This window comes from Pseudopodoces humilis, chromosome 7 (assembly GCF_049639895.1).
Source record: "Pseudopodoces humilis isolate 2021_Gansu_Grassland_sample_001 chromosome 7, ASM4963989v1, whole genome shotgun sequence".
NCBI classification, from domain to species: Eukaryota; Metazoa; Chordata; class Aves; order Passeriformes; family Paridae; genus Pseudopodoces; species Pseudopodoces humilis.
The window spans coordinates 52,999,433-53,023,104 of record NC_142206.1 but is presented as its reverse complement, the minus strand read 5'-3'; the positions used below and the strand labels follow the sequence as shown (position 1 = coordinate 53,023,104).

General features: G+C 47.3%; 1 protein-coding gene across 1 annotated transcript; it reads right to left on the bottom strand.

Moving 5' to 3' along the window:
* Window positions 1–841: 841 nt before the first annotated feature.
* Window positions 842–23,449, bottom strand: LBHD2 (LBH domain containing 2). Its single transcript, XM_005520107.3, has 5 exons — window positions 23,310–23,449; window positions 13,400–13,499; window positions 9,168–9,258; window positions 5,215–5,416; window positions 842–4,109 (listed from the first exon to the last, which is right to left on the bottom strand). Exons 3-5 carry the CDS (start codon window positions 9,255–9,257, stop codon window positions 4,033–4,035), a joined length of 369 nt encoding a protein of 122 aa, XP_005520164.1. The 5' UTR covers window position 9,258; window positions 13,400–13,499; window positions 23,310–23,449; the 3' UTR covers window positions 842–4,032.
* Between the last annotated feature and the right edge of the window lie 223 nt (window positions 23,450–23,672).

Genomic DNA, 23,672 nt, shown 5'->3' with positions numbered 1-23,672 from the left:
AGCTCCTAGGGAGGTGAGCAGACAGCAGTGTCAGTCCCTCTGCCATCCCACCCTCACAGTAATGGATGCCTGGACATGAGATTTTCCATGCATGGAGCATGGAAACTCCAGTACTGAGTGACACTAAGCATCAGGTGTTGGATGGGATACAGCAAATTCCCCTTGCCATGCCACCACTGCCCAGCTGGCACAGCCCTGCCGTGCCAGGGAACTGGCTTTGACCTCAGCCAATGCCTCTGCCATGCTGATTTACCCATCTCAGAGAGCAGCAGCTGCTTTTGAGCGGGTAAGTAAAATGCAGCTTCATCCTCCAGTTATCTGGTCCTTTGCTTTTTGGCAACTTGACATTTTGGGGAAAAAATTGGTTGTTCCCTGGCAGACTATCTCTGCCTCTCATCTTCTCTGTGACATGACCCTGCTCTCTTTGCACAGGGTGTAGGTTTCCAGTAATGTGAGTTCCTGCTGGGCTCCACAATTGCCTTTCCAGAAAACGTTTAAAATGTGCATTGCTTTGAAAGGTGAATGAAGATGAGCCAACAGGCTCACTGGTAGCAAGGCAGGGCACCAGCAGGGTGAGCAGGGCAGAGGGAATCCCAAAACAGAAGCAGGGAGTGTTCAGCTGCCTGGTCAAGGAAGAGCTCGAAGAAAAGAGATGACTACGGCAGCTACCACTGGTGTAAATCTGAATTGATCTGGGGCTTGGAGGGCCTGGGTGAGGATTTGCATGCCATGGAGAAGAGGCAGCCCTAGAGTGGGCTTCATTCCCTCTATTAGTGGTAGGACACACACCACCACCTATAACCCTTTCCATGTTTAAACAAAGACACTGTGGATACACTGCTTCTTCCAATCAGTTCAGTATAGGCATTTAATAGGCTAAATGGTGTAATACATCTACAGGACATACATTAGTCGAGTATTATGTACAGGTGGCATTTTACAAAATTAGAAAGAACTGAAATAGAGCAAAATTCAACAATGTCTTACTCCATAAAACTTTCTTTCTGCACTACGTGAAATATTCTACAAGCTAGACTAGAAAAATATGACTGTCTTTTTTTTTTCTTTTTAGTTTCTACAAAGCTTTTAATCCAGAAAAAAATACAAAACAACTATTGAGTTTATTAGAGAGACAACACTTGCACACAGACAAAGTAAGTGGACATTCATAGACCTGCAAGTTGAATAAATAGGGTTTGTTTGTATAAAACAATTTTCTCTCTACCTTGCTTTCCTGTTTTAGGGCCTCTGGCCCATGGTCAGAAAAATAAAAATGGGAGGAGGAGTTTGGCTTTGCACGGTTCTTAAACTGAGGCCACAAAGCTTTAGGAGAGAGCTTTAGTTGGAAGCAACCATTTGCTTCAGGTAAAATACTTCAGGGTAGCAGCACAAAAGAGGGGAAAGGAAAGAGAGGAGTAATTAGGCTGGAAGAAGGAAATCTGGGATTTCTATACCAGCTGCAGCTTTAAGTACAAGGATGAAAAAAAGTAGCGGCGCTGGCGTGGCGTTTTTTCAGGGTGTATGTAGAATTTAGTTGTTTCTTTGGGAAACATATTTAGGGAAGTGCCATTGACCTCAGGTGGAAATAGGATAAGGGCCATCCAGAGCAGGAAGGGAGGGAGCGTCTGAAAGCAGATAGAGAGCACAGAAAATTGGGGGAAGTGTTTCAAACAACTGTTTTTCCTTTTATAAAGCAAAAAGCAAATTAAGTGATACATCTAACGTCATTCCTCACAGAGCTGGGCAGACACAGATTGGCAGGAAATCACACAGCTAAAAATATGTCGTCACTGCTGTTGTTTTCTCCCCAGAGTTTTGTAAAACTTCTTGACAGTCGATGCAAAAGCAGCATTTAAAGAGCACCTCCCATCAGCCTGGCCGCCTCACCAGCACAGCTCTCCTCCTGCCACAGTGGGTCTGAGCTGGGACCTCCCTCCCCTCACTGCTCCTGTGCCAACACGTAGCTCCAGCTTTGTTGGCTTCATTGGCTTTACCAGAAAACTGTCACCAGTGAAGGGGGTGACAGGGACAGCAGCCAGATTTAGGAAGTGCTCTTGAAACCTTCAGTTACTCTGGTGAAATTTGGTGCTCTGACCAGAATCCCACTCACCCAACAAAATAATTCTAACAGTGTAGGCAAGAAAGTTTACATCAAGAAGGCAAAACACTGTTATATAGATTGAGAGTAAAGTTTAACTTAAGTATCACATTATACTCTACTACATTATACTGCTTATAAAAAGGGTCCTAGATCCCAAACACCCCAAATAATGAGCTAAAGTTTTGTACATAAATTAATGTTGCTTTGAAGTAAAATAGTCTCTTTCCTTTGTAATAAACATTCATTGCACAGAATTCTTTGTAAGTAAATATATTAAATTTGGTTGCTAAGAAGGTAAAAACTTATTAATACATCTGGCCAGTAAATTTTATCAACCATCACGCAATTAAAAGTTGTTGTTAGTGAATATTATTACTGGAAAAAAGAAAGCACTTGGAAGTCAACTTAAGAGTTAATGCTGGAAGAAATCCTATTATTTCGCTCCACCTACAGTGAGCAGCTTCTTCTGGATGCAACATTAATTGGAAGTACAGACCCCATCCAGCCCTGCAGAGATGGAGAAAGCCAGCTTTGCAGCTTCCAGGACACTCATCACTGACAGTCAAACCCCTCTGAGTACGGGCAGTACCCACCACCATCGTGTTTTGGGCTGAGACTGGTGCTTCTCCTGGGACAGCGGGAGGGAGTCTCTGTGAGGTCCCTGTGCAGGAAGGGATTCACTCCTGTCAAAATGACCCCAAAACTCCCAAGGAAAATCCGCTGGAGGGCAAAAGTGTCCAGAGACAGCTCGCCCCACCATGAGCTCTGGGCTCCAGGAGGTGGTGGTACAAGCGAAGCTGAGGGAGCCGTGCTGCAGCTCAGGAGGGCACCCCTTGGCACACGTGTTCCTGCCAGCAGTGCCAACTTGGGCGGGAGGGAGGCAGGTGTTTGTCCTTCCACCATGGCTCTCCTGCACCCCTCCTGCTGCAGGTGGCTCAGGGCAAACCTGTAGCCAGGCAAAACAGAGGACAGGTTTGGGATGTGCTATGGAGCTCCTGCCACCTACCCCCTACCAGCGCCCAGCTCCGGGCAAGGGAGGAGCAGCTGTGCCCCTGCACCTACATTATACACCAAACATACCAAAGAAGTAATGTCACAACAATCTCTATTAACAAGGTGGGACAAAGCCAGCCCTGGGAGAAGCAGGAGCCATCTCACCAGCTTTAAGGGTGAGAAGTGCACACCACGCTATGGCTGGACCCGGCCTGAAGAGTGCACGGACAGCACGATCCACCCCACCAAGCCCAACACAGACAGCCTCACGCCACAAACAACAGCGACCAGCTCATCGCTTCGTTAAGGTACAGCGAGAAAGCGCTTCCAAAAGGCATCAGCCTTACTGAAAAGGCAGCTAAGGAAAGGCTGGTTTGTCCAAATATGCACAGGTTAGCCAAAGGGAGAGAACTGCTCTGGGCTGCCCCAGGGCGGCAGCCTGGAGGCAAACCTTGCCCTTGCGTCTCTATACAAAAGTTACAAAATCAACTGGTGACATTATATTACAACTATTGTCCATAATATCACAGTGCTAGTTTTAAATGGCTAAAAAAAGAAAGTTTTTAGATTTAAGACATTCCTCCTGTGGAAACGCAATGCCTTTGTCCTGCTATTGACACCTGAAAGCAGCCTTTCTTCAAAAATATAAAACCAATAAAATGCACTAATTAAAATTAGGAGCATCTTTTCCTTGACAGCCTTGTATTTCCTAACACATCCCATTGTTTCCCAAGGGGAAATTAAACAAATAATATGAATCCCAGCCTGAAAATCAAAATGTTAGAAGAACAGTTCTAAAGCCCAGATGCTTCTTACCAGGTACTAACTAAATAAAACCCTTGCAGATTTAAATACAGATTACTTCAACACGTCTTCAGAGTGTGTTAGCTTTCCAACAACATTCACAATGAAGTTTCACTTCTGAGGCCATGGAGTTCCTACTCATTCTCTTCAGTTCTGCTTTCCACAATATCTGTACTTTCTTCCACTTCTTGAGCTGGGTGTGCTAAAGTATCTGCAAAGAAAGGAGCTCATCAGCATTTATTTCCCCATAGAGGTGCAGCTTTTGTTTGATTACCTGCTCTACCTGGCAGTTAATCTGTTAGAGTGATCAGCACTGATACAAGAAATCTTTTCTGCTTGCAAACCAGTAGTTAAACCTGGAGTATGGAATTCTGAGTGCATCACAGTCTGACTTTACAGGGAACCTGAGACCTCAGGTAAGATAGTAGTGAGATGAGGTGATCCCTATGGACAGCCACTGTCATGGGAAGGCTACCTGGTCTCAGAAATCTGCTGTCAGGCCTGAAGACATAATGAGACTAAACCAAGGCAGAAAACCAAGAGAAACCACAATATATAACCTGGAAGTCAGGAAACAGATTTGACTCATATTTCCTCGTGAATGATCAAGCCCTGTCACCACCCAGAAATGCCAACTGGAATAGCAGATAATTTTACACTTCAACACCTTTTGTCATCGCCCCTTTGAAGGGAAGGGAAGGTGTATCTTGCACCCTGTCCTGGCTGCTGTGTCTGGATGTTTGGGTGGCAAATGCTGGTGCACTGAAATGGAAACCAGGTCATTCTATAAGAGAAAAGGACAGCATTGAGATGAGAAAAAAAGGAAACAAATAGAGCAGTTTCCCACTGGAGCACTTCCTGTGCATGCTACACTTAGACAAGATCTTACCTTTACCTGTATTTACCTCACAGTGACACTGCTAGTCAGGGGTACATATTTGTGAGTTCCTGCTGCACTGACACACCCCTGAGACACCAGGATGCTTTGAAAACATGCAGCTGTCAAAGACTTCACTTCTGAGCTAGGAGACAGGGACAGATACATGCTACTGACCAGGATTACTGCTCCCCAGAGTGACCTGCTAACGTGCAGTGCACTGGCTGCCTGTTGGCCATGTGTGTGGCTGATGCAGATGAAAACAGCATTGCTCAAAAGCTACAACATTTTCAGTCCACAGGGCTCTTCCAGTGCAGATGTTTTCTGGGCACCTTCGAGTACCTACAGCTGTTTGTCTCATTGTTAACTTCAGTGCACAGCACTGTCTGAAACAGATATTTTCCCATGGGGAACAAGGATGAAAATTACTCATTCAGACCTTCCAGATCCATCTGCTGCTGCTGTTGCTGGGCACAGACTCTTTGGTCACCATGAAGACCCTTGTCCTCTGCTGACTTGAGGTCCTCAGGAGGCCAGCGCAGCTCCCCGCTCTCCACCTCTCCGGACTCGGTGGGCTCCACCACGATCGAAGGCAGTCTTTTGGACAGCTTGGGGTACTTCTCACGTGAGTCTGGGAAGGCCTGGGGAGACATTTGGGAAATGTACATCAAAGCTTTGTGCAGAGATGTATACTCAGAGCAAGCCGATTATGTCCTTTCTACGTTCAACATGCTCTCACATGTCCATTAAAAAATCCTCTTCCAACTGGTGCAGATCAACAGCCCTGCACAGGGACGACTTCAAAACCAGCTGAACCCAGCTCCTCGCTGGCCAGACATGGTGCAGAGGGGCTGTAGGTCTCAGCACACTCTCCCCTGCACACACTGTCCCTTCCTGAGCAAAGAACCCACTTTGCTTGCCGGTGTGTTGAGGAGATGATTGCCTTAACTTGTGTGATCCCACATGAGCAGTGAAAATGGAGACTTGGGAGACAAAATTTGTTATGCTGCCAAACACTCATGTTTCAGTTCTGGTGGGGTTCTGGGACACAGAAGGCATTGCTGTAAGGATAAGATAAATGGCTGCTGCAGCCCTTCTGGCTGCTGTCTTTCTGCTCTGATACAATATTCACGTTTTCTTGCAGTGATAGCTTACTAAGAAGCCACCATCATGCAGAGCTATTTTCTGCAACGTGAAACACTATTTTATGATGTGTTCATGCAAAACAGGTAGCCCCAGAGAACATCTTTACACAGAGGACAGTGCAAGCTATTTATTTTCATTTGTCACATTGAAGCTGCAGATCAAACACTACACAGTGATTACAGCTTTTAGCTGAACTAGGGCTTTTTAGCGAAGGATATTGTAACACGTAAAAGTGCTTTCCTGTTTTCAACATAGCTGGATCACTTAAATCTCTAAGGGTATGTTGTTTTGAATAGTTTTTTTTTTCTGGTGGGGTTTTTGGTTGGTTTTTTTTTGGAGGAAGAATCATTTCAGCTCCTCCAGGACATTACCATAAGGAACTGTTGTTGCTTCAGTGAAACCTTTCCTCCTGGATCCTCCAACTTCCATATACCTGCACTAACAAGCTACAAATCTCTCTGTGCTAGCTGAGTTTTATTTTAATTTTATTTCATTGCATTTCATTTCTAACAATAAAATCAAGGTGTATGTGAGGGGACTGAACCAGGACTTGAGAGCAAGAATGATCCCAGTTTAACTTCAGAGGCTGCAACAGGTTTGCTGTGGGCTGGTGGGAACATCCTCACACATCTGCAACACGTTCACCACTGAATCAGGGTCTCTGTTTGATCAAGCCCTGCTGGTTATGTGAGCCAGTCTCAGCACAGCTCCTGCTGTGAGCTTGGGCAGAAATACAAGACACTGACAGGGGTCTGGGGGTGTCATAACCCACTGGAAGTGTTTGCTCCATGCCTTTTGCAACCTTCCTCTATCTCAGCAGCTGTACTCCCTCAGAGCTGAGGGTTTAGTTGAACCACTTGGCACCAGAGCTGGCATGGGGAGGCAAGGAACCTTGGGAAAGGCTCTGCATCTAGGAAGCAGCAAGCATATTTTTAACATTGCTGTGCTGCCCACAGCTGACTTCTGAAGATGGGGAAGGACAACCCTCATCCTCATACCCTTGCTCCCCATGGTAGTGTCGCAGGGATTCAATACTTCTTGCAAATCTACACAGAAGTAAGAAATGTTGCATATTAATGTTATGAGACACAATCTGGAAAAAAAAAAAAATCTTTTGTGAGAAAGCACCTTCAGTACAATTAGACCAAGTGAATCACTGAAGACAAACCTTTCTGATGCCACCCTGAGCTGCACCCACAGTTTATAACTCATCCTGACCAAACAATGCTGCCTATCAGAAAAGAGCTGCCCAACTTCCCACTACACAGCCTTCTCCTGGGCCCTTCATAATATGGAAAGACTTTTCCATGGCAGCTGTCTTGACTGGGAGGAATTTTTAAGAAGTGGCTAATACAATCCTGCTTCTTGGAAACCAAATGAGACAAAGTGTCCTTGGGCAGGAAAGGTCCACAGACCCGCTGAGCGGCAGAAAATAGCCGTAAAACTGTGGGCAAAATTGCTGTATTTTCATCTGCCATGGCTGCACAGGCAGATGACAGTGACCCCTTCCCTGTCTTTGTGCAGCCTGCTGGGGTGGCAGAGAGCTGCATGACAGCCACCCCATCCCCAAGCCTTCTGGCAACCCCTGGATGGGCGATGCAATACAACAAAAATTCTGCTTTTTCATCTGCCCTCTGAAGCCCAAGGAAATGACACAGAGAGATCTAAAAATGGGATGAGAGACGATTATTACAGCTGCAAGAAAATTTAGGAAGGCACCTGTGTGGCCTCAGCTGTGGCTATTTTTGTTTGTGTCATTCTCATATGGTCTTTTCTCACATCAACCACATAATTTCTTTTTCCACCAGAGCCCAGTATTTACCATGTCCCTCCAGGAATGAGTCAGGACTGGCAGGAAGCAGAGCTGCCTGTTGGGCCTTGCTGTGTTTTTCTGCAGAAGCTGGAGCGTGTGATGAGTGGGCAGGAGACTGCAAGGAGAGAAGGAGAGAAGGACCGGTCTCCTGGACAGAGTGCTTGGAAGTTGCTGGAAGGAACCTGGTTTTCCCACTGAGTCACTGAGTTTGTGCTAGATCTCATTTCTGTTTGATTTTTTTTTTTGCCTCAGGTGTCTATCACTAAAATGTGGAAGGCAGCACCTTCTCCCTGAGAGGAAAGATAAAGGAGCTGGGGGAAAATGGGGAAAAGCTCTGGAGCACATGATCAGACACACCACAGAACAGCCCTAAGTAGTGTTTCACTTGAAAATTCACACTGAATGCTTCACTTCCCAGGTGAAGTCAGGGCTGGGACAGAGTTTGGGCTGCATATACTAATACAACACTGAAAACCTGGAACTTGGTGAAGAAGAGGAAAAAGAATATTGAAAACCTACTGAGTGAGCAGCATCCATCCTGTGCAGCCTCTGAGGCATGGGAAAGCCCACAGTACGCTCGTTACATGCACAAAGCCTTTCATTACACAAACAAGTGATCCAAAAGGAATTTGCGAAATTTCTGTTCTGACTTCCCTGCTTTCCAAATGCTAGATTTTCACCTGCAGCAGGCTGCTCCTAGAGCAGCTCTATGAGTCTGCTTCCAGTGTCACACACTGTGATGAGAGGCAGCTCAGGTCCACCAGGACACATTATGTGGTTTGTCCCTGGCAGTGACACAGAGCCACAAGCACAACCACAGAGCACAAACTGTGATGTGGGGGCTGCCACGAGGGGGGCTTGAGACATCGTGATCCCTCCTGCTGCAATGAGCTCCATGGGTGGGTGTTTGAGGGGGTGTGTGGAGCTGCCTGGGGACAAAAAATGCTCTTGCACCTGCCAGCAAATGGCTCTGACCAGTGGTGCTGCTATGATGCCACAGCCATTTCTGTGAATTAGCCAATCATTTCAAATGGTCTCTGTTCTAAAAAGGGAGCTCCCTCTGAGCCCAAGGAAACTCAGCTCATTTCAAGGGTGGCTGTATAAAAGCTTGGCACAGTACTGGCTGGATGTCTTCATCGCACAGTAGCTGCTCAGATCAGAACTCCTGGTGACAAACAGCCTCTGTGCCTGTGTCCCTGCAGGATCTGGGCATTGCTGTCACTGTGCCCTGCAGACCTGGCACCCCACAAAACACTTCAGCCAAACTCTTAACTTTTAATAATAGAACCTAAGTAGGATCAAACACGTATTTCAGGGCTGGTTCTGGCAACAATGCTCTGCAATTCAACACCTACCCTAAGGACAGTTATTGGTTGCATTGAATAGCTTTTGACAAACAACTTTTGGACACTTTTTGGTTCTGCTGAAGTTACCTGGCTTGAAGGGCCTCCTTCCTCCTCAGGAGTCTGGCTGAGCGCGAATTCCTCCATCACCGGCTCTCGGGTGTTCATCACCTCTGTCATGCTGTGAATGGTAAAAGAGAACGGGACACTTCAGCTCTGAGCTTTGGCCCCACACCTAATTTAACAAAAGGTATTGGCTTTTCATATTGGTTGAAATAATTTTGTTATACTGTCCTTCCTGAACAGTCCAAAAATATTTCCTTGGCCTCCAAGCCAACTGTTACTGCTGCATGCTGTGATGCTGAGCAGGGCATCGACCCCAGTTGCCCCTGGAACAGCAGAGAGGACCCCCACAGAGTCCCAGAGTCATCAGTTGGAAACTGGAGTCCTCCAATGTTATCAGCAATCAGTTTATTACTGATATATAAGCTCAGAAATTGCATCTGTTGACCAAAAAAAGTTACTGGTGGAAATATCAGTCTTGAATTAATTTTTTATTCTGATTCTTCATAATGTCTTCAATATTTGCTCTTCCAGATGTCTCTTCCATTTAGTCATGAGCCAGCACTTCTTTTTAAGCTGTTAATTCCAGACACACCAGCTGTATTGCTGTCTAAGGACCAGATTTTCAATAGTCTTTACTTGCCTGAGTGTTTGGAGAGGTGTTGAGTGGGATTTCCAAATGCATCATGGACTGTTTGGCACCTACATCTCATTTAACTCAGGGACTTAGGAGCCTAAGGTGCTTATGTGCCCATTAAGCACCACCCTGTGCCCTTTGGCACCCCAGGCACTGCAGTGCTTGCCCTGGAACTCGCCTGGTTCTGCCGGGCATTGCAGCAGCCCAGAGCAGACAGAGCCAGCTGCAGCCTCACTGCAGAGCTCAGCCCAGCCCTCTGTGGCGTTGGGATTTTCCTCACATTTGCCATTTACAAATACAGCATTCCACTGAAAAATCTGAGGATGCCTGAAATCTCCAGAATGCATGCTAAGCGTGTAGGAGCAAACAGAGCCACTCTGAGCTGGAAGGGCCATGCTCATTTCAAATGTTAATACATCAGCCCTGGAGAGATTTGGCATGGGGCTTTCACTCTCTTTAGCTGGCATTCATCAGGTAGCGCAGTTAGTGGCTGCTGGAGCCTCCTGCAGCACACAGAATGCAGGCATCATCCATTAGGCTGCCCTGCCACCTGCCACAGCAAACACTCCTTTAGGCATGACTAAATGCTGCCATTAATTCTGGTCCTGCTGCACACACAAAAGCCTTCTTTGTAAAGCCTGCACCTACTGAGAAATACCAACTAAAACATCTTAAGGATAACTTGTTTCAAGCTTACATTACCAATTACCAGACAGAACTAAATTTTACAATATCTGCAATTACTACAAAACCCTTCACAATGACTTTAATTAGCTGTAGCACAGAGCAGCATGGTAGTGCAGAGACTTCCACTCCCTCTGCATCATGTTTAAGAAAAAGTATGGCACAACCATGGGACACTTGAGCTCAGCTGTGTACCAGGACCCAAGCTTGTAAGCATTCATCAGCATAGGGAAAAGCCCTGAAGGGTCAGCCTGGGACCCAACCAACACTGAATTAATTCAGACACTTCCTGATACATGTACAGAACAGGAAAGCAGAACCAGGCTCTGAAATGCAGCAAAAGGCTGAAGCAAACCCCCAGTCTGAGCACCCTGCAGCTTACACAGCCTGAATCCTCCCAGAGCCATGGCACAGTGGAAGAGGGATAGATTCTGCCTGCTAGGAAGAGTGCTTTGAGCTCCCAGCCCTTGCCTGGACCTGTACCACTTCCCAGGGACAGCACAAACCACCTAATCAGTAAAATACATAGGTTTTCTGGACAGATGCTTTTATTCCTGCAGCACCCAGCAGGCCATACCACTAGGCACCTGTGGACAGCAGCATTGGGCAGTGGTGACTGTGGGCCCTGCTCTGCCAGCTATCCCTGCCACCTGAGACAGCACTTAAAACAACAGAGACATGCCCTTGGACCAAAAGGAAAGTAGCACTCCCTCTGATATCTCCTCCCTCTGATCATCCCATTCTTGCCTTTTCCCCACTCTGGCTCCAGTCTCTTCCTTGTTCCCAGAGAGAACCTTTTCATCCCTCCTGCTGCCCCTCTGGGAATGACCACAGTAGGCAATAGCAGGACCATGCTCTCCCAGCCCAACTCTTTGGGAAGAGCTGTTTTGCAGGGCTTTCACACCCTGTGTTAGCCAGACCCAGCTGTGAGCCTGGGGGAGCACTGGGCTCACCACTCTGAGAATGTCCAAGATGAACATCCTTCTCTTGGCATCCTTTTTGGGGTTCGGCACCCTAAGCCCAGCCGTCCTGCATTGCAGGGAAAAGGAAGTGAGAAAGTATATGTCTAGATGGAAATAATCTTGGAGGCTTTGTGTGGGGTCAGTGTTTATGAAGTCTTGGTCTTGGCAACCACAGATAAACCATGCCCCACTGCTGTGTGTCCTGGGGCTTGATCCCTGCTCGTCAGCAGCAGACTCCTGCAGTCACTCATAGCTGGCTGGTTTATTTTAGCAGCTTTCAATACATTGCAAATGTTTAAATATTTCTCTGTCCTTGTTCCATGGGAAATTAGAGATGTAGATCCACACATGGACTGTCAAATGTGTCATATGAGCTCAAAGATGCTAAGACCTCATGAAATTCTATTATTGAGCAATAATGGGCTCCGTGCTTCCCTAAGACCACATTATACCCTGCAGATTATTTGTAAATGACAAAGACAAATGATTCGGGCTAGAAAAATGGTGGCAGTCCTGCCAGTGTTACAGCAGATGCCTCAGTGAATCAGCTCCCAAGCTGTTGAAGCCCAGGCCATTTCAGAAAATCTGTGCAGCTTAAGGCTTTGATTGAATAGGATGGCAGAAGTGATTGTACTTGATGTATTTCAGAATAGAACATGGGGCCGTGCAATTGGCAAAATAATTAGGCTTTAACTGGAATAGATTAATTATTCCCAGTCTCCACTTCGAAACAGTGAAGGAAAGCAGAAGAATCTATATGGGCTGTGAAAGCAGTGCTGTTTCTAACAAGCTTAACTAGGTCTTTAACATGAAAAATAACTAGATGTAAAATAATTAAAAATGCCGCTCCAAATTAGCTCATTGAAACTTCAAAATCACCTGGAGGACATCACTGAGTTGTTTATAAAGACATATAATCTGAACAAGGGGTGTGATGGTGCTGCTTAGGGCTTTTTAAACTGTGATAAGATTTATGCACAGGACAATTTTTTACTTTTCAGCCAGTGTTGATGGAAAATATTAAGCCACTTTTAGTGCTGCTTTTACATGAGATGTACTGACAGACATACAACCGAAAAGTGGGTGATACAAATAATTATAAGAACTCTTTCACTCAGCCTTCATGTTATGTATGGTAGGTGCTGGTATCACCAATGACATACAGTAGCCATAGTGATGCAAAACAAGGCAATAAATAGCATTTACAAACAAAGGATAAATTCTGTTCTTGTGGATGAATCATCTACTCTGAACCTTAACATTCTTGTGTCAGCGGATTAAGAGATACATTACTTCCCCTAGATTTAATTGAGCACAAATATACCAATTTGGGGTGTGGGGGAAGCAAAATCCTGCATTTCTGTGAGAAAACTACATTGAGAGATTATCTTAAATGCAGTGCTAAAGTGCTACAGTCCCAGGACCACACCATGCTGATCTTTTTCCAGAGGCATGGAGCAAAAGCACAGATCACGTACTGCTGCTTGTGATGGCACGAACAAGGTCAGTAACATACAGAGCAACACACAGCCTGACAAGTGCTAAACCACCTCCCATGGGAAAGGCCTCAGAAACAATGCACACATTTTTATTTTAGGTTTTGAACAGAGGGAAAAACTGACCTGTGAAATTCATGGGGGGAAAAGCAGTATCTGAATGCAGACCAGCTTCAGGACTCAAAAATATGCAGTGCTTATGGAAAATAGGCAGGTCATGTGATGCAAGGAGGTATTTCCTTAAGGCCAGGGGCACAAATATGTTTTATGGGACAAGCTGAGCCATGGTTAGGAAGAGCTGTTACCTGAAGCAAACATCAGTCTGGGGGATTCTCAGACATGCAGTGAACTGAGGCCTGATCCTGCTCTCACCTCCCCAGCCAGGACAGGCAGCAAAGGGGACACCAGCCAGAGCATGAGGAGGATATCCATGGAGGATAAGCAGCAAGTACAGGGCAATGGCAGAAGAGAACACATTACCTTCAATCACATCAACGGTGTCACTTGCAAGAACTGTCCTTGCTGCAGGCGTCTGCTGCTGATGGAGTGTCGTGCAAAGTCAGTCAAATCCTAGAAGTGCCTGGAAGAGACAATGCAGCAGAGTCAGAGCTTGTGACCAAAGGGACAATGCTGGCAGGCACTGGTGTGAAGGAGTTCTGCCGAAAGCTTGCTGCAGAAACTCCCACTGTGAAGGTCTGTATCATTTTCTGTGTGAGATGGGATTTCATCTTGCTAAGGATGAAGCTCCTCGAGCACCTTGTGAATTACTGAGGCAATTAATGTACCAAAGCCACCTAAAGCTACCTGAAACACCTCACAATCCGACTTCTTGTGATGCTAAACCTTATTCCTTAATGTGAGTTACACAAAAACTGCTGAAACCGGGACATTCTGAAATCCTCCCATACAGAAATTGTATTGATAGTTGGAAAATAAAAAAATGTATTCCCTTATTTGGCAGGATCAGTTTGTTTAGTGAGACAGTTCTACTGATCAAGATGCAGAGGAGACAATATATTCTCAAAGAAGGATCCATTAACATTGCATTACTGCATGGTTCTTTTGGAAGTCAAAGGGAAGTGATTTTTTGAAAGATCTACTCCAATTTGAAGGTAATACATTGACTGGTATCAAGACAGGGAGCCTGCTGAGCAGAGGTGAGGATCCCACCATTTCAAAGTGTGAATCACTGATTTCTGATGACTTCTCTGTCAGAAAGCCTTAGCTGATGAGCCTCAGGAGTTACAGTGCGTAAATATAGTCAGTATCTAGGCCAGAGATGATTTTCTGAGAAATTTGTTTAGCTCTACAGCTTTCCAAATATATATTCATGCCAGCCACAGCTATTTCCTTGGATGGGAAAAAGGTGTTTTCAGTGAAGTGAATGGCACTAGTATATATATATACACATATATTTTATATCCTCCAGCAGTTTGGATGCCAGCCCAAATGATTAAACAAATCTACCTGCTTTGGAAGCCTTCCTACCAAGATTTATAACACTGGATTAACTGCACACTGATTTTATTCAAAAACAGTGACAGAGGAAAAACTGTGTACTGCATTCTGGAGTTTCCTCTTGTTCCACAGGCCACACTTATTGAAAATTAGGTAAGCAAGAAATCACTTCTCCATCCCCAGGATTCAATTCAGAAGGTTTAATTCTTGTCTTTAATTTTCCTTCCTAACCAATGACCAAGCCACCTTCAGAGAGGCTAATGTTTTGTCCCTTAAATATTCATGACTACACTCAAGGCTTGTCTCTCACAAAAACAAGGGAGAATCTGATACCATGCTATCCAATGCACTGGGAAGAAGATTTTTATCCCACTACCCATTACAAAGCTGCTGTTATTAAGCCTATGAAAATTCAGCTCCAACTTGTCTACAAGTTCGAACTTGCCCTTCAGAAAAGACTGGATGTAATAAGAACAATTATTACACAGAGTAATTACACTGTTAATGAGAGACAAAAGGGTGTAAAAGATAAGGAACCAGGTACCACATGGTCACTGATTGGAATCTAAGCCAGGCCACTTCCTATTTAGAGTTATATCTTCAGATGACTGGTTAGTGGTATACAAAGACCCATGCAGTATGGAATTAATTAAACCCACACCCATCGCTTTCCAGTCTCAGCAAAGGACTTCTGGATTTAACTGACCCAAGCCCAATCTTCTCTCTGCTGTTTTGGGCAGCCCTGTCCTATGGTGCATGCAGTGTTGGACAGGAGATGTCAGCCCCTGCTGCTCAGCTACTTGAAACCTGTAATAAAAAAAATTCACTTCAGGACTGCAGCATGGGAAATGTCGCTTCTCCCAGTACCACAGCCATATTTAAAACCAGAAAAACTTCTTCCTGGTCAAGACTGTTGTAGAACAGTAGTGTTTCAGGTGTACAGAACTACCTGAATGCATTTGCTCTCTGAAGTGAAAGTACTCACTTTACCTGCCTAATAGATATGATTACCTTCTGTGGCTGACAACAGAGGAAACATAAACTAAACCCCATCCTTCTGTGATACTGCCTAACCTTTTAAAAGCAAGGCACAGCTACTGAGACCATGCAAAGAGCTTTTACTACACTGGAAACTGGAAATTACCCAAGTAAAGCCTTTCTCTGGTTATCTCTTCTTATCCCTTACTTTTAGCCACCTTTGCTGCTTTCCAGCCTGGAGCCCATTTGTTCAATGCACCCTCCTCCAACCCAACCATCTTCTGCTGCCAGAGTAACTTGCCCTCCTTTGCCCCAGCTTGATAACCAGCTTCTTCTCTGCCTGCAGGAGCACCAACACAGCTGTACTGTCATTAACAGGAACCAAGTAAAGTCTCAAATCTCAGAGACCCATGGTACTGCCTTGGCCACCCCTTGTCTGGGCTCGAACAGCCTGGCTATACCTCCCAGCAAAGAGCAATTAATTTAGGGATTACTCCAATGAGCTGGTTATGTCTTGCCTCTTTAGGAGCCATAGCATCAAGCAAGGAAGATTTCCCAAGCTCTCTCATCAAGCTGAGATTTCCCAAGTTTTCAATAGTGAGACCAATGAATGCTTCAGTGGTGGCCCCTTTGCCCAGACCAAGGGCTCACCCAAGGGGATGAATTTCCCTCTGTGCTGGTGGCATGGGTCACAAGCCCAGGCACTGAAAGGTGCTCTCTGGGCTTCTCTTCCACTTTGGAAAGCATCTGGAACAAACTGTATTTTTGAAGCTTCTACAACTGGAGGACACAGCCTGTCCCAGTGTGGTGGTCTCATCACCCATGGGAGGATGCCAGAGCAGAAGCAGGATATTGGGCAGCAGCTCTGATTAGTTGGAGGGTATGGGAAGCCCAGCCTGGCTGTATCTCCTGAGTATGCTCTCCATGGGAGCAGAGAACTCCACCAGGCACAGCAGCAGAGGGCTCTCCTTGGGATAAACCCACTGTGAATTGAAAAGTAGATGTTTTTAAAGCAAACATGCTTTATTGGGCAAAACAGAAACAAGAATTGGCCACAGGCTGCAATCCTAGCAGTCCACAGGTAGTCCACTCAATAAAGGAGCATGTTTCAGAGGCTCTGAGACCCAGGCTTTCCCCCCACAGGCAGCAACACCTCCAGAATTGGGGCACATCTATTTAGAGATTCCTCCTACTCTGAAAACATCACCCCTTCTCCCTGAGCTGCCCCAGTGCTGGAGACAACTGGGTGGCAAAGTGAGACCCGACCTCAGGATGCCAGCGCTGCTGTTAGATTAGCAGGGACTGCAGGACACCCTCTTCCCTTCCCAGGCTTCTCAAAGTAATCATTTCCCACTGAGCACTCATAGAAATGCTATGATACAATACCTAACAATACACAAATAACAAAAATGCTATTTGAGCCTAACAATACCACACTGAAGGTGCACCTTCTAACAAAGTATAGATAGGAGGCAGAATCTGGCCTTGAACCACTACTGCACTTACAAATCTATCATTCTTCTGGCACGGCAGAAACAGGAGCCTTCCCCTCCTTATTCCAATGGGTCAATCCCAAGTATTTTTCCAGACCTGTACTTAAATTGTGCTGTACAGACACCCCACACGTGGCTCTGCAGGCTCAGCCTCATGCACAGGAGCACTGCAAGGTTGGAGCTCCGGGCGCAATCGCAGCACACGCGCGGCTCCCACCGGTTCAGACACCGCCGCAAACAAAGTTCAGCCTTGGGCATCCAGCCCCACCTCCTGCCTCACCCCACCACAGCCCCTGGATAAATGCAAACTTTTCTCCATTCAAGGGCTCGAGCCTTTGTGTGTGCTACAAAGAGAAACCCCTGCTATTGATTACAAGGAGAATTGGGACAGGCTGTGCGTAAGAATGGTGTTAGGTGGGAGAAGCAATGGTCTGTTGCTTGCATTTTGCAGTGGAAAATTTTGATGGGTCACAGGAAACCCTGCTCAGCAAGTCCCAATAAACAAACAGGTCAAAGAAGATTTTTCCACCCAGAAGAAGAAAGGGCGCCTTATTCAGGCCATTCTGCTGCAACAGAGCAGGCTGTCAGCTCAGCCATGGTGGAGGAGTGGGCAATCCACGACAGAGCTACAGCTGTGGTGGTGGATGAAGCCATGAAGGGGCTGCTCACACAGGTCCATGTCCCTGCAAGGAATGTCAGTTGGCGTTTTCCAAGGCCAGACACTTCTGTGGATCCAGTTCCTCTATATCTCAGTCTTCTGTTAGTCCTAGGAAGATGGAGCTGAGAACCACACAGGTGGCCTGGGCCATCCACAGGCAGAATCATGCCCGGTACTGTATTAAGGGTGGGACAACAACCTCAACATCTCGGCACAACCCAAAACAAGCACTTACATCAGTGACACCCCACAGCCTTGCTTCCCTGACTGCAACCCAGCTGAGCTTTTGGACACTGCTGGTAAGGAACTTGGACAGGGTCTTTGTTTCCCCTGGTTGCATGTTTGTAATGAATGCACTTTATGAAGTGTTGTGGATTCCATGGGACTAGCAAAATGTAAATCACCGCATGGACCACAGAAGATAAATGTACGAACTCCTATTTAAACCTCCCACTTCTTTTTGGATGCAAATCTCTTTCCTAAGCAACTGAGAAAAGTGCGATATGTGTCAGAGTCTGGAGATTAGAGATCTGTTCTGTTCCCTCATTTCAGAAGCTCTTGTCTTCGGCCACCCACGCAGTACTTGAGTTCTGCTCTCCGCAGGCCAAAGCTGCCTTCCTCTCCTCGGCAGCGTGTGCTCCACAGAAGATGTCGATCTCTCTCAGGAAGCAGTGAGATGAAACGACTCTCAAAGTGGAGGAGCTGAGGCATTTCAGCATGAGACACAGCACGTAGTTTGGGAGAGCGAAAAGGGGTAGGAGGCTGCTATTTCCAGACTGTGCTGCTTCTCATCACTAACTTCATGGCGAGCTGCAGTTCCTACTGCTCCTGCTCCAAAGAAACTGCTGGGGTAAATATCACCCTCGGGAGTTCCTCAGACACTCATCTGTGGACTCCCAACACTACAAAACACAGGCTTGCAAGGGGCCCTTGCTGGCAGACAACTCTAACTCAGCCTCCTCAACTCCTGGTGTTGCACAATCAGCCACTGCAGAGCCACTTTCCTTTGACATCCCCGCATCCTGGAGCACCATGGCTAAGTACAAACCTCGACTTCCAGTTTGCTGTAGTTGCCCAAGTTCTTACTGGCCCTCTTGGCAAAAAGGAGCTAGAAACTAGATTCATAAATGGTCAAAGAAGAAGTAAAAAGAACTAACATGTGCCTGTGTTTAACTATCACAATTTTTAAAGTAATCTCATTATTTGGGGATGATTCAACTCAAAGTTTTTTTCAAATTGTTTTTGCTATGCTGCTTGCTATGGGTGCTTCCTTGGTGGACTCCTCCTTTTGCTTTCTCGTTTCTCCTGGCTGCTTTAAAGCAGCTCATTTATTTCAGCTCTTTGATCTCAGCAATAAACTACCTGAGCTTCCTCACAGAAGATGCCACAAGGGATAGTCAGGGCAGGAGAGGTGGGGGGGCAGCCAGACAGGATGCTTGGGAGATAGGGAAGGGGAGCAGACAGCCAGGAAGCATGTGTAGAGCAGCGGAGGGAGGAAGAAGAGCAGATGGGAAGAATGACTAAGCCAGCTCCTCTGAATGCTGGTAGACCTCGATATCATGGAAATCTCCACAGAGCCCTCATGGAACCGTGTGCCAAGGGAAAGTTTGGATTTATTTTTTTAACATCAGATTCGGCAGCTAATTGATGTGAGAGGAACTCATTAGGAAAACACCTCATCAAAATTAGAGATAAGCCTCAACAAGCTGTTAAATGTTTTAGAGGTATCTCTTCTGGTACTTGCTGTGCAAATACTCTCATCCGAGAACTCGCTTTTGGGATCAGAAATGCCTGTATTGAGCAGAGTGATTCTGCATAGGCTTTAATTTCCCATAACCTTATGAAGCCAGCACCTTACAAATAACCATACTGTTCCCTTAAACTCAGAGCAACCCTTACTAAAGGCTTTTAGAAAGAAATGGTTGTTTCTGGGATCTGCTCTGGAAAATTATGAGCTTCTAATCCCTAATATTTCACGCCACAGTTGTCCCTCACCTTGCAGCACCCATGGGAATCAGTGACAGATTAAAATTGGCTTCCTGTGCTTCTTTCTACCATTCCCTAGGTATTTTTGGATAGTTCTGAATTCAAGCAGGGGAGTGGGGGGAAAAACATCTTAGAGCATCAACATAGAGTACATGATTCTCAGATGGAAATGTCATGGGAAATGGGTTGCAAAATGTTTGATGTCTTTCTGGCACTGTGAAAGAATACTCTGGATAGATTATCACTGGGCTCATTTCTAGGCAACACAGTAGGGTAAGAGGTTAGGTGCAGTCAGATAGAACAGTATTTACTTACAAGACAGATTAGTTATTTCCTTGTAACTTTGGGAAAATTAGAATACAGTGCTATTGGTGTTATAACCTGATATAATATTGAGCATTTAGCAGAGAATTTGGTAAGGCAAACAAAGCAAAAGTGGTTAAGATTTTTAAAAAACAAGCAAACAAGAACCCACCAGAGACTCCTAAGAGAACAAAGACAATGAAGTGGCTATTAATATTCCTTCTTGGCAATTAACAGCACTACCACAGGTGTCACGATATCACAACCTAACACCAGAAATGCAGCTGGTTTTGTCCACGAATTAAAACTCTGTCACCTCAACTGAATTTCCAAGCATGGGAAGCTGCCCTAGCCCAATACGGAGGATATGAGAACACTGCGTCCTACTACAGAAAGAATGGGGAAGATGGAGGTTGAGGACAACACACAGCTAAAAATAAAGAAAACACTAAAAAAAAAAAATTCAGTGTGGCTTTTTTTAACGAGTCATTAACACTGAAAGCAGATATGCATTAACGAGGCTGTGAATCTTCCTGCCAACCAATTAACATTCACCTTCTGAATCTAGGGGTCTACTAGGTATTTGAGGCAATTTATGTTGTGTGCATGTCAGAGACTGAACTCAGATGAAAATTCGAATTACAGCTTACACAAGCTGCAGTGGTCTCAACAGAAGAGCTGGACTTGGACTATTTTCTCCTAGTCCTATGGGGACATGGGTACCAGGGGGTAAAACACTGTGCGATCAGTCAGTGCACACTGATGAGAAAAGGGGATTATCCTGCTGGACCAGAGCTTCTTCCAGCCCTGGCATCTGCTCTGCAGGAGACTGCTCTCTCCAAACCACAAAGGAAAGGTGGTCCCAGACCCTGAGGACTTACAATCAAAGAGGGACAAAGGCTGAGATGAAAATTTAAGGACCTGTTGATATCCATCAGTCTACTTCATTCTATCTGGATGTTATTGGTTGGCAGCTTTCCTGGGGTTTGCAATAACACCTTCCTCTGAAGACTGAAAATTCATGAAATTTATTATTTTACAGAATTTTCCAGAGAATGTCCATGTTTAGGAAGCAAAAGGGAAAGACTGTTGCTGAGGCAGATACTGGTCTACTTGAAGTCCTAGCAGAGCTCTTCCTGCCTTGAATGGCATAGGATCAAGGCTTCTCTGACCAACTTCTCCAAAACAGAAATGGTTAAATGGGATCAAACATAGGGGCACAATTTCAGAAATGAGAAAGAGCAATTTTAGCCTGTGACACTCTGGGGTTGGTACCTGATCTACGCAAAAGCCTGTTGCTTAATACAAAGAGATCATTGTGAGAAGGGAGGGAAAGTAGTAACTATATTTGTACATTATTTCTTCTGCTAAAGCAATGTACTGAAGTTGTTGAAGGAAATTCCACCTGATTGACAAATTGTCAGGCTAGAACAGGAAAGCGACAAAACCAGGTCAAGTTATTCCCTGTTTGCTTGTTTTCTCTTTGTAATCATAATGTTGACTCTGAAAACATGTTTTTTAAATGGTGTATTAATTATTGAAATCCTGAGCTGTGAGCTGGATTCTTTTTCTGGGCAAAAAATTTGTTGCTCATTAAAACTAAGAGAAGGAAAACACTGGCTTGAGCCTGGTTGTGCGTAGGCAGAATTTCCCCGCTTCACCTTCCTTTACAGGCTACTCATAAGGAGGCATTGTGCTGTGAGACAGGCAGGCTACAGGGCAAGTGTGAACACCAACCCTGGATCCTTCAGTAAGATGTGAACCTATAGCCAGGAGGGCTTCATTGCTGTACTGACTGCACAACTGCAGTAAAGATCTCAGGAAAAGACTAATGGAAACAAATTTCTCTCTGTGTATTGCTTATTGTGGCTAGAGGGGTTAATGCTACATCCAGGCTAACCCAACTCCCCTCCACAACTGTAGTCATATTCAGAGATGCACAAACACGGCTCTGTACCAGATGAAAAGAAAATTTTTGTGGTATGTACATTTGGCAGATGGAAAATACTCACACCACTTGCTCTGAGTGAAACATAGTCCTCATTTACAGAGCAAAGTAGGTTCTTTCATTCTCTAAAAGTGATCGTATGTGTGGTATTTGCTACCTGATAGGAAATGCAGGATTTCAGTGCTCAGTTCAGCTCGGCTGCAAGCAAAAGCATCATTGTCTTAAACTTGTGCTTTGTTAGTCGCTTCCTCGCCTCAAAAGTTGTCTTGGAAAAAAAAAAAAGGCATAAACGAATAGCTGAGGCGATTGAAGCCCACAAACCAACAACTCCCTCAGCGCTGTGCTCATTCATCAGGATTCCTTCACACAGCCCTTTCGGCTGCCGAACGAGTTGAGAGGTGTTTTTCTAAACGAGAACCCTTTTTCTCAGTGAATTCTCCGTAACACCCTTCACTCGAATAAACAGGCATGTGGCGAAACAAGCCACGGCAGAGGCGCGCGTTCCGCCTCTCCCTCTTCCCCGTTATCCCGCAGCCGCCCGTGGGACTGGAGCGCTTCTCCCGCTCCGCGCTCCTCCCCGCTGCCGACCCGTCCCGCACGGCCCCGCAGCGCTCCGATCCGCGGCACCGTGCTCTGGGCTCCCGTGCCCCGCACAGACCCGGCCGGACCGGCACTGACCCGACCCGACCGGACCGGCACCGCACTGACGCGCACCGCACTGACCCGACCGGCACCGCACTGACCCGACCGGCACCGCACTGACCCGCACGGCACTGACCCGACCCAACCGGCACCGCACTGACCCGCACCGCACTGACCCGACCCGACCGGCACCGCATTGACCCGACCCGCACTGACCCGACCCGACCCGACCGGCACCGCACTGACCCGACCGGCACCGCACTGACCCGCACGGCACTGACCCGACCCAACCGGCACCGCACTGACCCGCACCGCACTGACCCGACCGGCACCGCATTGACCCGACCCGCACGGCACTAACCCGACCCGACCGGCACCGCACTGACCCGCACCGCACTGACCCGACCCGCATTGACCCGACCGGCACCGCATTGACCTGACCCGCACGGCACTGACCCGCACCGCATTGACCCGACCGGCACCGCATTGACCCGACCCGCACTGCACTGACCCGACCTTCACGGCACTGCCCCGCATCGACCCGACCCGCACTGACCCGCACGGCACTGACCCGACCGGCACCGCATTGACCCGACCTTCACGGCACTGCCCCGCATCGACCCGACCCGCACTGACCCGCACGGCACTGGCCCGACCCGCACTGACCCGACCCGCACTGACCCAACCCGCACGGCACTGACCCGACCCGACCGGCACGGCACTGACCCGACCCGCCCTCCTGTGCCCAGCTCGGGTCGCTGGTTCCGCCACGGGGGCGCTGCCCAGGTCCCGGGGAGCTGCTCCGGCCGCTGCGGGGCTGCGAGCGGGGCACTCACAGGTGGCAGCTCTCCCCCTCTCCGCACCCCGCCCCGCCAGCCGCACCCCCGAGCCCTGCGGAGACCCCCCGCTCCCGGCCCGGCTCACCGGCGCGGCAGGCGAGGCGAAGCGAGGCGAGGCGGCAGCCGCCCGCCGCCCATGCACGGCGGCAGAGGGGGGCCGGCAGCTCCGTCAGCGCGTCCGCATCCTCCCGGGCCGGGCGCTGGCACCGCCGCCGCGGCACCTCCCCGCCCGCAGACCGGCCCCGCCGCCGCCAGCGCGGGGAAACCACTCCCCCGGCAGCGCCGGCGGGGCGGCGCACTCACGGCCCGGCCCGGCCCGGCCCGGCCCGGCTCCCCGCGGGGAGGGCACGCTTTCCGCGGACACGTGTGGGACCGCACGGCCTCGGCCAGCCCCGACCCCCGCACGGTGCCGGTGTCACACAGCGCACACGGTGCACAGAGGTGGCGG

What these genes read in the sequence shown, in the direction of transcription:
- LBHD2 (XM_005520107.3), bottom strand. Translation starts at nt 9,257, where the DNA reads ATGACAGAGGTGATGAACACCCGAGAGCCGGTGATGGAGGAATTCGCG. An exon ending in AAGGAGGCCCTTCAAGCCAG is followed by an intron (nt 5,417 to 9,167) that starts GTAACTTCAGCA and finishes ATGTCTCCCCAG; the next exon opens with GCCTTCCCAGACTCACGTGA. An exon ending in GCAGCAGATGGATCTGGAAG is followed by an intron (nt 4,110 to 5,214) that starts GTCTGAATGAGT and finishes CTTTCTTTGCAG; the next exon opens with ATACTTTAGCACACCCAGCT.